Source organism: Mus pahari, chromosome 4 (genome assembly GCF_900095145.1).
Source record: "Mus pahari chromosome 4, PAHARI_EIJ_v1.1, whole genome shotgun sequence".
Classification (NCBI taxonomy): domain Eukaryota; kingdom Metazoa; phylum Chordata; class Mammalia; order Rodentia; family Muridae; genus Mus; species Mus pahari.
The window spans coordinates 4893831-4906755 of record NC_034593.1 but is presented as its reverse complement, the minus strand read 5'-3'; the positions used below and the strand labels follow the sequence as shown (position 1 = coordinate 4906755).

The 12925-nt window shown below is 44.3% G+C and overlaps 1 protein-coding gene across 2 annotated transcripts in view; it reads left to right on the top strand.

Annotated features, from left to right (window-relative positions):
- The window catches only part of Mrps28 (mitochondrial ribosomal protein S28), a 109947-nt gene extending 104106 nt beyond the window's left edge, over window positions 1–5841 (top strand). The window contains exons 3-4 of one of the 2 annotated variants that reach the window (XM_029537411.1): window positions 1638–1687; window positions 5578–5725. In XM_029537411.1, coding sequence (XP_029393271.1) covers window positions 1638–1687; window positions 5578–5630 — 103 coding nt within the window. In that variant the 3' untranslated portion in view covers window positions 5631–5725. Of the gene's footprint in view, window positions 1–1637; window positions 1688–5577 lie in introns of both variants that reach the window. The other variant, XM_021196063.1, reaches the window with a different exon arrangement.
- Window positions 5842–12925: the final 7084 nt, after the last annotated feature.

Here is a 12925-nt window from a genome sequence, read left to right as displayed (position 1 = left end):
TTTTTTTGGTTTTTCGAGACAGGGTTTCTCTGTATAGCCCTGGCTGTCCTGGAACTCACTTTGTAGACCAGGCTGGCCTCGAACTCAGAAATCTACCTGCCTCTGCCTCCCGAGTGCTGGGTTTAAAGGCGTGTGCCACCACGCCCAGCTCCATACTTGGCTCTTATTGGTCACAGTAAAATTTCATCAGCCCTGTGGGTTTGTGTAGGATGTATTGTCCTGAAGTTGTTTGTATAGAAGAAAGGTAATTCTAGAGTAGCTGTTCTCAGGAGATTGTCAAAAAATCACCTTGGAATCTTTTGAAAAGCAGACTGCAGAGTTCCACCTCAAATTTGCCAGAGCTCCCTCAGATTTCATCTATGCATCTGCGTGTTCAGCAAACCCCGTGCTTCCAGTATGGGGGGCAGGGAATGTGAAAAGCACCAATCAGAAGACCGCAGGAAGTGAAAGGATTCTTCAGGCATTGGAGGGTCACCAGCTCTTTAAGGAAACTATAGCTAATAGGAAAGGTAATGTCCATATGGAGATAACTGTAACACAAAGTAGAAGTGAAACATCCAGAGAGCAGAAGGCAGAGGTATTTTACAGGGTTTTGTACTTTGTTTGGTGCACAGAATATATGGTTATATAGTTTTCTTTTAATGTTTGTGTCCTTAGAACTCTCAGACTTTATTTTCTGAGACATGGTCTCATGTAGTCCAGGCTGGTCTTAGCTTATGAACCATTGCGTCTACCTCCCGGTGCTGGAATTACAGGTGTGTGCTACCACACTGGCTCATCATCAGAGGATTGTCATTCAGCACACACAAAGGTCTCAACTTTGTTTTTCTTTCTTCACTGGGTCACCGGGACAACTCATAGAGTTGACATAATTTATAAAAACAAAAGCAAAATTGTCCTTATTTTTAAACTTTACTGCATCTAAAATGGAGAAAACTTGCTCTCCATAGATTCCCAGCCCTCTTGGAGTTTCTGTGTGGCTTTTCTGCTGGGAATTGTCAACCTATGTGACATAGAGCCACATACATGGAGAGCTGGATATAGACAGCCCCTGGTTCAGTGGCAGCCTCAATGTTGGCAAGGAAAAAGCTTTCTTCTCAGATATATGTGACACGCTGAAATGTTTCTGTTAAAAACAGAAATCATTGTCCCTACTAGCATGATGCACAGTTATGGCTCACCAGAGAGCAGTGCTCTTAAAAATAAGTAAAAATTGGGAGTGAGAGGGGAAGGTAAGAAAATCATGTCCATTAACTACTGCATGCAAGGCAAGCAGTATCCAGAAAGATCAAGTAAGTGTACTAGTCCTCGGGTAAGTGTACTAGTCCTCGGGTAAGTGTTCTAGTCCTCGGGTAAGTGTACTAGTCCGCGGAGCTGCAAACTTCAAGAAAACAGAGATTCGATGTCATTGGTGGCTTTGTAGCTGTGTAACCTGTAGTGACCACTATTAAGTACTTTTTGTGAGATAGACATTGAACTTGCTATTATATTAGCTAACTATTACATTGAACCACGGATCCTCCTGCCTCCATCTCCCGGCATGCACTACCATAAGCTCAGTTTATCAGTATTGAGAATCTAAGCTCAGGCTTTAGGCATGCTAGGTGAGCTCTATACCAACTGAACTACATTTTCAGATCCCAAGAGCTGAATACTTGTTGCACTGATTCTGGAAAGATACACAGAGGTAAGTACAATATGGTATCAGATCCTGTGTAGCTAGCATGTGTCTCGTGATGAGCCAGACATTTCTATAGAAGCCATTCATAGCTCGGACATGGAAAGGATGGGTACAGACACATTCTCTGTAATGCGCTTTTGGTTTTTGTTTGGTTAGTCATCCTCCCCTCCCCTCCCCTCCCCTCCCCTTCCCTTCCTGTCCTTCTTTGTAGTGAGAATTTTGGTACCTTTGAAAAGCATAGAAATTTTATGGAAATACGGTTTTGTTTTAATCCCAGTGTGCGATATGGGGCTGCTTCAGATTGTCCACAGCAGCTGACTAGGATTTGTCTCGTGCTCTAGCAGGGGTGTGATTTTGCCAGATACTGATAGTCTCTGCAATTATGTGACATCTGGAATTCTGGGGACTCTTCAGAGGGTATATAAACGATAGAGTCCCATTGGTGGGTTGGTTATTTATTAGTTGGTTGTAGTTTGTTAAGTAGTTGTACAAAAAAGAAACTAGAAGAAGAAATTAAATATCCTTACAGGGAAGATCAGCAGGAATTCATCTAACAGTAATATTACCCCTTACCCCTCTATCCTTTTCTCTCTCATATCTAGTGTTAGGGGGTTGTAAGGGGGAAAGAAAAGGGGTGGAGAAGGGTGGAAGAAAAAAGAACCCACAAAGTAGCCAAAGTCTGGCTACATTTTTGTTTGTTTTGAGACAGGGTCTTCCTGTGTAGGTTTGGCTGGCCTGGAATTAACAGAGACCCACCGTCTCTGTCTCCTAAGTGCCAGGATTAAAAGTGTGAGCCACTCTACGTGGCTTGGTTTGCTCTCTTGAGGCAAACTTTCACTATGTAGACTTGGCTGGTCTCAAACTCATAGAGATCTACCTCTCTCTGCCTCCCAAATGCTGGGATTAAAACCATGTACCACCCTCCCCAGCCGCTGTACTAATACATATCGTATTATGTCATATTATCCAGTTTACTATTCAGTACATGTTCAAAGTCACTGCGCCCTCTGTGAAACAGGCACAGAAACTGTGGGTCAGAGGAAGCAGCTTACCCAAGGTTAGTGTCAGAGCTTAAATCTGCACCCAGGTCTGTGCCTGCAAAGCCCCCTTTCCTTGAGAGTTCAAACACTGCACTGTGTTCTGAGGAGGGAAACAAGAAGGAGTCTCAGTTGGTATGTTCCACCTGGACACTAAAGAACAAATACTGGCTAGAAAAGCAGAGCTGACAGGAGGTGTCCAAGGAGTGGGGCACACCCTGACACAAGCTCCAAGGATACGATGTCTAGAGACGATGAGACCTGAAGGGCTAAGTCAAAGAATACTTTAATAATGAGCAAAATCAAGTAAGTAGTCGGATGTTCCAGAGAAGAGGCAAAGACAGTCCCTATGAACAGAAGCTGACTGAACAGTCACTGGCAGTGTGCTGAGACACTGTCCAAGAAGAATCATTCAGGGAACCGAGCGCTTTGGAGACAACTCCAGGTGAACAAGAGTCTTCAAAACATGCAACTGTTTTTGGAATATGTTTTTGTACTCCTCCCAGGTATAGAGGTTAGGAGCGAGTTTACTTCAGCTGATGTTACTCTTATGCCTCTGTGGAAAAACCTGGTTTTGCCCCTGTGGTTTGTCCTTGTGACTGAACACCTTGCTCGTGTGATTCTTCTTAACCCTCAGAGTATACATTGTCTGATGATCTGAACAGAGTTGCCATTGCAGAGACTTTAGTTGGCCGCATTTTCAGGCCCTGCTTTCCCAGGTTCACACCGCCAAGTAAGCGGTAATCAGCAGCAGTGGCAGCGGGGGCCGGCGGCAGCGCAGCACAGTGAGGACAAGGGGATCTAGGAACGCTTGCCTAATGCCGCCACGCCACGCCACGCCACACCACGCCACGCACTCGCGAGCCTGCCCTTGCCTGGGATTGACTCCTGTGCGCTGCACGTGCGCGCTCCGTGTGCTACGGATTTAAAGCTTGTGCCTCAAGCCTTAATGGGTTTCAATACAGAGAGACCATGTGATTTACTGCCTCACACAGGAGAGGGGCTAGAAAGTGGGACTGGCTACGCTGTGCCTGAGTTCTATCAAAAACCATTCACTTCCACTATCAGAAAAAAAATTAACTTCAGAAAACAGTCCAACTGTTTACTGGGTGGCTGTGCACAAACCTCAGAGTGTGTAAGCAGGGACGGAGTAGTCGTGCAGTTCACCAACACTGTTTCCCAGTGAACTTCCTGAAAATATTGTTTTTACATTTTCTGTTTATGTAAGATCATTTTAATATTGAAATTACTGAATTTGGTATAGTTGGAGGTTGGTAATAAGCACTTGCCTAGAATACATGAGGCCCCGTGTTTGGTTCTCAGCACTCCATACATAAGAAAATAAAGAAAGAATCTTCTGGTATTGAAGTGTTTCACTCGTTAAAGATTTATAGTTTGGAGAGCTGAGAGACGGCTCAGCTCGTAAGCATATACTGCACCTGCAGATGTCCTCAGTGTGACTCCCAGCACCCACACTGAGCAGCTCCCACCTACCTACAAGTCCAGTTCCAGAGGGATCTCCTGCCTCTAGCCTCTGAGACACCTGCACACACGTGTACTTCACACACACAGGCATGCATACACATGTACACAAATTAAAAATAATAAGAGGAAATCTTTTTAAAAAGTTTTCTGGAACATAACCTACATATTTAAATAGCTGAATTTGGTGGTACACACCTATACTCTTAGCACTTCAAGTGATGGCCAGAGGATCAGGACCAGCCTGGGCTACATGGTATCCTATCTCAGAAAAGCGGAGCCTGGGAAGACAAGCTGACTAGTACAGTGCTGGGTGTGCATAAATAAGGACTTGCATTGGCTCCCCAGAGCATCCTAAAAGCTGAGTATGGCAGCACTGACTGGAACAGAACTAGAGACAAATGGAGCCCTGAGGCCCACTGGCCATCCAGCCTAGCCTATTGATGAACTTCTGGTTCAATGACCCTGTCTCAAAAAGTAAGGTGGAGAATAACCTAGGAAAGATGCCTGACATTGACCTCTGACCTCAATCGGGATGTGCACACACATACATGTGCATATGTACCTGCATACATATATACATACTATTAATCCCACAGGGACCCATATCATGGCCAAATCAATTAAAGCGAGCTTTTTCACTTGTGCATGTAGGCTGTCTCCCCCCTAAAGTCAGGGTTCAAGAGATCAGCATTTTATACATGGGTGGGACATGTGTTCTTTATAGTTCAGTAGTAGGAGGTTTCCAAGTGGGGGATTTGGCATGCACAAAAGCAGAGTTCCATAAGCATAAAAAGTTGGTTATAATAACTTTCTGAAACAAAGACACAGTTGCAAGGAGGTCAAAACAAGGTGGCCATGACAACAGGCGGTTGCAACAAGGTGGTCTTGGTAACCTTTTGAAACAGAGGAACAGGCCTATAGAACCATTTGTGGTTAAGGTAGCAGATCTGGCATAGCCCAATTCTTGAGAAACAGACTGAATCACAAACAGGAATGAATCTAGGTTGTCCTTACTGTAAGATAGCTTTCAAGTCTAAGATGGAAGCAGGCTGGTTTATCAATATACCCACATAAACACGTTTATACACCATACATTCATACAATCAATCAATCAACAAAAGTAAAATCTTTAAAGGCAACTTTAAATTGAAAATTCTGATACACTTGAACATCAAATACAACTTTTTCTCACATACCAATGTGAACTTATAAGGCTTAGCCAAGAAAAATGAAAATTAGAATTTGAATTTCATTTTCAGATCTGTTTATGTGTGACCTACAGAATTAATGGACCTTTCTCTCTCTCTCTCTCTCTCTCTCTCTCTCTCTCTCTCTCTCTCTCTCTCTCTCTCTCTCTCTCTCTCTCTCTTTCAGGAAGTACCAGAGGGGCACCAGGGTCCGGCTGCGTCTCCTGGATCTTGAGCTGACATCTAGGTTCCTGGGTGGGACCACAGATACAACTATACTGGAGGCTGATGCAGTTCTCTTAGGACTCCAAGAGATCAGGGACTCAAAATCAAGAGAGGAACAACCCAACAAGTAATGAGCCGTGTTGCTGGATTTGTGCCCATTTTGAGCCCAGAAAACTGTAACTAAATAATTGAATAAAGTTGTGATAACTGAAAAGTAATCATGCTCTTCCCTGCCATGGTTATTTTGGGCTGCCCCCACCCCCTTTTCTTACCCCTCCCTTTTTTTATTTTAAAAGTTGCATGGGGAAGTTAACATTTTTTTCTTTTTGGAAGATCCGAGAGCATGACCTTGTGATTTGAGATATTTTCCTTTGGATAAGAAAGTTGAAATATTACAGTAATTACTTTAGGTTTATATTAATAAAGACAGGCACTGTTTCCCCTGGTTTATAGTTAAGGTTAGTAAGGCCTGGAGTGACTTGATGTAGATGGTGTGAGGAGACTCTTCTGGTCCAGCTTGTCTTCCGTCCGCTGTTTTCTAGGACTGTCGCATTAGGTAACATAGAGCTCCCACTGGCTTAGGCAAGTGTAGTGCATCCATCCATCCACTGAGAAGCAAACATCAAGCTTGTATATGTATATTGGATATTCTTTTTTTTTAAAAAAAAAAGATTTATTTATTATTGTATCTAAGTACACTGTAGCTGTCTTCAGATGCACCAGAAGAGGGCATCAGATCTCAATACAGATGGTTGTGAGCCACCATGTGGTTGCTAGGATTTGAACTCAGGACCTTCGGAAGAGCAGTTGGTGCTCTTAACCACTGAGCCATCTCTCCAGCCCTTGGATATTCTTAATAGTTTCTTGATTGAAAATATTGTGCAGCACCTGAAAATATTTCTTTTATTAACATAACAAAATTTATTTTAAAATTTACAACTCAGTATTGACATTTTTTAAGTCATCAAAATAATTTATGATAGTTAAATGCCTCTTAAATATACATGATATCTTCTGAAGCTAAAAGTAATATGCACTCGACCAGTGTTTAAAATCTATTTAAAACATTAAACATGATAGAAGTCGGGGAAAAAAGTCTCTTATGAAGTCCTCTATGAAAGGACAGGTTCCTGATGAGACGGAAACCGGGAGACTATGCAGCGTAACTGTGGCTTCATCGAATGAATTAGGTAGTGTTCCTTCTGTTCTATTTTGTGGAATAGTTTGAAGAGTATTGGTATCAGGTCTTCTTTGAAGGTCTGATAGAACTCTGCACTAAACCCATCTGGCTCTGGGCTTCTTTTGGTTGGAAGACTTGTAATGACTGCTTCTATTTCTTTAGGGATATGGGACTGTTTAGATGGTTTATCTGATCCGGATTTAACTTTGGTACCTGGTATCTGTCTAGAAAATTGTCCATTTCATCCAGGTTTTCCAGTTTTGTTGAGTATAGCCTTTTGTAGTAGGATCTGATGATGCTTTGGAGATGAAATGTGTGCTTTGAGCTTAGGTAAAGTTAGGTAAAGTTTCTTTGATGAATGTGGGTGCCCTTGCATTTGGACCATAGATGTCCAGAATGAGAGTTCATCTTGGTAGATTTTTCCTTTGACCAGTATAAAGTGTCCTTCCTTATCTTTTTTGATGACTTTGTTTGGTTGAAAGTCGATTTTATCAAATATGAGAATGGCCACTCCAGCTTGTTTCTTGGGACCATTTGCTTGGAAAATTGTTTTCCAGCCCTTTACTCTGAGGTAGTGTTTGTCTTTGACACTGAGGTGGGTTTNCTGTATGCAGCAAAATGCTGGGTCCTGTTTTTGTATCCGGTCTGTTAGTCTATGTCTTTTTATCAGGGAGTTGAGTCCATTGATCTTAAGAGATATTAAGGAAAAGTGATTGTTACTCCCTGTTATTTTTGTTGTTAGAGGTGGTATTATGTTTATGTGGCTATCTTCTTTTGGATTTGTTGAAAGAAGATTACTTGAAAAACAAAACAAAACAAAACAAAAGAAAAAGAAGATTACTTTCTTGCTTTTTCTAGGGTGTAGTTTCCCTCAGTGTTTTCCATCTATTATCCCGTGTAGGGCTGGATTTGTGGAAAGATATTATGTAAATTTGGTTTTGTCATGGAATATCTTGGTTTCTCCATCTATGGGAATTGAGAATTTTGATGGGTATAGTAGTTTGTGGGCTGACATTTGTATTTTCTTAGGGTCTGTGTGAGATCTGCCTAGGCTCTTCTAACTTTCATAGTCTCTGGTGAGGAGTCTGGTATAAACCTGATAGGTCTGCCTTTACATGTTACTTGACCTTTTTCCCTTACTGCTTTTAATATTCTTTCTTTGTTTAGTACATTTGGTGTTTTGATTATTATGTGATGGAAAGAATTTCTTTTCTGGCTCAGTCTACTTGGAGTTTTTAGACTTCTTGTATGTTCATGAGCATCTCTTTCTTTAGGTTAGGGAAGTTTTCTTCTATAATTTTGTTGAAGATATTTGCTGGCCCTTTAAGTTGGGAATCTTCACTCTCTTCTATACCTGTCATCCTTAGGTTTGGTCTTCTCATTGTGTCCTGGATTTCCTGGATGTTTTGGGTTAGGAGCTTTTTGATTTTTCGTTTTCTTTGACTGCTGTGTCCATGTTTTCTATGGACTCTTCTGCACCTGAAATTCCCTCTTCTATCTCTTGTGTTCTGTTGGGGATGCTCGCATCTATGACTCCTGATCTCTTTCCTAGGTTTTCTAACTCCAGGGTTGTCTCCCTTTGTGATTTATTGTTTGTATTTCCATTTTTGGATTCTGGATAGTTTTGTTCAATTCCTTCACCTGTTTGGTGTGTGTTTCCTGTAATTCTTTAAGGGATTTTTGTGTTTCCTCTTTAAGGCCTTCTACCTGTTTACCAGTGTTCTCCTGTATTTCTTTAAGGGAGTTATTTATGTCCTTCTTAAAATCCTCTATCAATATCATGAGGTATGATTTTAAATCCAAATCTTGCTTTTCCTCTATGTTGGGGTATCTAGAGCTTGCTGTGGTGGGAGAACTGGGTTCTGATGATGCCAAGTAGCCTTTGTTTCTGTTGCTTATGTTCTTGTGCTTGCCTCTCTCCATCTGGTTATGTCTGGTGTTAGCTGGTCTTGCTGTCTCTGACTGTGGCTTGTCCTTCCTGCAATCCTGTGTATGTGCTCCTGAGAGACCAGTTCTCTTTGGGAGGAATTTAGGTATGGAGAGCTGTGGCACAGCATCAGCTCCAGGGTGCAAACAGAAACTGGAAGGATCCTGTCCCCAGTTCTTTCTTGGTTCCCGTGTCTTGATGGCTCTGCATGGGTCCCTCTTGTACCTGGAATTTGAGCAGAAGTGGTGGTCTTACCTGTGCTCACAGGTGTGTTGGCACTCCTGGAAGACCAGCTCTCTCCTGACAGTATTTGGGTATGTTTCAGGCACAGATGGAAACTAGAAGCCCTACCCATTTTTTTGTTGGGTTGGGGTAATACAAACAACCCTGAAAGTTTCTCTAATTCAGTCAGTGCTTTGAGTATTGTCTGAGTGGGGCGATTCTAACCAACAGTAGACAAGTAATGCATCATAGCTTGCCTTGATTTGGAAAGTGGACAGTTAAGAAAAATATATTGTATGCTAGTGGTTCCTGCTCAGGAGAAAAATAAAGCAAGGATGGATACAAGTTTCCAAGTGACAGGTCAAATTTTAGGTGTGGCCAGTACAAGGTTACAGAGCAGTGACTGAGAGGGCCTTATGGGGGAAGTGAGGAAGCCCCAGTACTCTCTGGGTGAAGAGTATTCCTCCAGAGGCAGTGCCTGGGGTCAAGCCCCTGAGATAGGCCTGGGCCTCTCCAGTTCAAGACACGAAGCAGCAGAGGTGGTGGAGAGAAGCAGAGACCCCACAGGTCCTTCGACATTCGCTTGCAGTGATCCAGAGGGAGGTTTATGGAGGGTTCTTGGAAGGGGTCGGAGGGTGATCTGCCTGTTACTATAGCTTGACCCACTGAGTGGACTGGCTGAATAGTCTAACACTGAACGGGAGTTGGCACAGTGAGACTGGAGGAGACTAGTGACCCACTGTCCAGGTGAGAGACGCCAGAGACAGTCGTGGGGATAGGTGGAGAATTGTTGGAATCTGGCCATATTTTAAGGATGAAGCCAACAGGATTTCCTACGCAATGAATATGGATTAGGAGAAAAGGAGCGGGTGCTGGCATCAAGACTTTTGCCTTTTACAACTGAACTACAGAGGAACAGGTCTGAGAGGACTGTCCAGAACTCGGTTTGCAACATGTTGAGATACTTGCTGGACATTTAAGTGGAGATGTCCTGAAGGCAGTTAATAGTGGGTCTGAGATAAAAGATAAAAGAACCTGAAAGCCATAGGTAGTTTAAAGGGGGCAGGCGAGTATCAAGGAACAGGATCACACATGCATTTAATCTCAGCACTCAGAAGGTAGAGGCAGGTGTCATGAGTCAAGGTTATCCTGATCTACATAGCAAGTTCTAAGCCAGCCAAAGCTACATGCTGAGGTATGAGTTTTCTTTGGCAGGGATGTAAGTCAGTATAGAACACTTGTCTTGCATGCATAAGGCCCTGAGTTTTATACTTAGTGCTACAAGAAAACAAGAATATCTCATCTGAAGTCCCCTTATGGGTGGGGTAGTCGGTTTCTAACAAGGAAATCACATAGCGTCTCACCTTCCCAGAACATTGTTAAAAGTGGGAATGCCATCTCACTGTGACAGGGAGAACAACAATACTTGATATCTTCCAAGAGGTGTGGTGTGGTCACATAAGAGATGAGACAGGCCGGGCGTGGTGGCGCACGCCTTTAATCCCAGCACTTGGGAGGCAGAGGCAGGAGGATTTCTGAGTTTGAGGCCAGCCTGGTCTACAGAGTGAGTTCCAGGACAGCCAGGACTACCCAGAGAAACCCTGTCTCGAAAAAAATCAAAAAAAAAAAAAAAAAAAAGAGAGAGAGAGAGAGAGAGAGAGAGAGAGAGAGAGAGATATGAAGAATGGACTGGGGCTAATCCAATGGAGCGAGCCTAGGACCTGATTTAGAGGCTATGACCCTAGCAGGGTTCACCATAAAAAGTGTTTTACTGTTTGTAGTCCCTGTGATAGAGCAGGGCCAGATTACCCGGGCCACAGAGGTGGAACTATGTCTTTTTCTTTCTGATGCTGGCCAGAACTGAAGAATGCTCTTACCATCCTTAGCGAAGGCTCTGTGCTTCCTTGCCTTTTCTGAAGCCCTCCTTAGGCTGCCTGTGCTGTGGCTGACCTCCATCCCAGCTTCTTTCTCTTAAACAGCGGCAAAGCTTTTGTTCTCTATTCTCAAAAGTCCTGATGCATGATTGTCTCCCCTGAGAGACTTGTGGCTTCCCTGCCCTGAGGGTTTCCCCGATGGTTTCCTCTCAGACTGTGCTCCAGGGACTGGAATCCAGCGAGTTCCAATCTAGCAGTCCTTGTGGAGTAGAGTCCAGAAAAGAAGGTGATATGGGTCCTGCAACAAGACACTATGAGCCTTCTCCCAAAGGCCCACTGCCAGATCCTGGAATAAAGGCCAGCTGTTAATCTAAACTGAGCTTCCTTGATGAACTGAGTCAAACAGTGGCCCTTCCCCAGTTCATGTCTCCTTGGAACCTGTGACAGGGATCTTAGTTGATAGAGGGATGTATTAACTATTTTTCTTGTTGCTGGGACAAAATACTTGACACAAATCAACTTAAGGAAGTGGCTCACAAGTTTGAGGCTGCAGTGTATCATGTGGGGAGAGCAGCTGTTACTGTGGTAGAAGAGGGCACATGCATCCCTATAGCAACCTTGTCGCATGCGCCGTCCACAGCAGAGAAAACGGTTTGAACCTTCAACCTTCGGGCGGCTGCTGTCTGTTATCAGGAGGAGGTAGATCTAATTTAAGTCAAACCTCTTTGGAAACACCCCCAAAGACTCATACAGAGCTGTGCCCCTAAAGTGATTAAAACTCCAGGCAAGTTGGCGATCAACATTAACCATCATTTTGGGCAAACAAAAGAAGTGTTCTCAGCGGCAACATGGTTTTCTCCTTATGTTCATTCTCAACAAGTTTTGCTTTGTTGTTGTTGTTTCAATAAAATGTCCTGATGCATATTGTCTAAATATATAATATTATATAAACCGTCATACATCCCTGACATTGGACAGGCTGTGTCACTTAGTGTTTTTAATAGGAGCTTAGTGGCTGTGGAGTAGACAGACCTAAAACATGCTTTGAATTTGGCCTTGCTCTGTGCAAATCCTCAGAGTAGAGCCAAAGCCAGTGGCCCCACAGCCTGAAACCTGACCACCCCAAATCTCAAAAGAGTTCAATGCTTACTGTTGTAAACCTCTCGTGGGTGGTGGTTTATGAAGCAAGTAGAGCCAGACTGGCTGATGTAGGAGCTCATCCTCAGGGGTACCATTGACTCCAGGACTGAGTGTTGAACAGGGAAGGATGCTGTAGATATGAAAACCAGTGTGTTACAGTACTAAAACATTCGGCCAACTGTCACCTGCAGTAACTTCGAGGACAGAAAGTCACTAGTTAATAGAAATCCTGCAATCCAGAAAATATTGAAGTATAAGCTATTTAATAACAGTGACACAGTTGGAATACCTTCTTAACACTTGGTCCCAGTTGGTGGCAGTGTTTGGAGAGATTTGGGGTTTGTCCAACCACTAGAGCAAGTTTGTCACTGGGGAAGGACTTTGAGAGTCGAAATCCTCACATCCTTCAGATTTACTCTCTGTGCTGTGCTTTGAGATGAGAGCTCAAAGCTCCTTGTGCCTGCTGCTGTGCCTGATGCTGTGCCCGCTGCTGTGCCTGCTGCTGTGCCTGATGCTGTGCCCGCTGCTGTGCCCGCTGCTGTGCCTGATGCTGTGCTCGCTGCTGTGCCCACTGCTGTGCCTGATGCTGTGCTCGCTGCTGTGCCTGATGCTGTGCCTGATGCTGTGCCCACTGCTGTGCCTGATGCTGTGCCCACTGCTGTGCCCGCTGCTGTGCCCGCTGCTGTGCCTGATGCTGTGCTCGCTGCTGTGCCCACTGCTTTGCCTGATGCTGTGCTCGCTGCTGTGCCCGCTGCTGTGCCCGCTGCTGTGCCCGCTGCTGTGCCCGCTGCTGTGCCTGATGCTGTGCCCGCTGCTGTGCCTGATGCTGTGCCCGCTGCTGTGCCCGCTGCTGTGCCCGCTGCTGTGCCCGCTGCTGTGCCCGCTGCTGTGCCCGATGCTGTGCCCGCTGCTGTGCCCGCTGCTGTGCCCGCTGCTGTGCCCGCTGCTGTGCCCGCTGCTGTGCCCG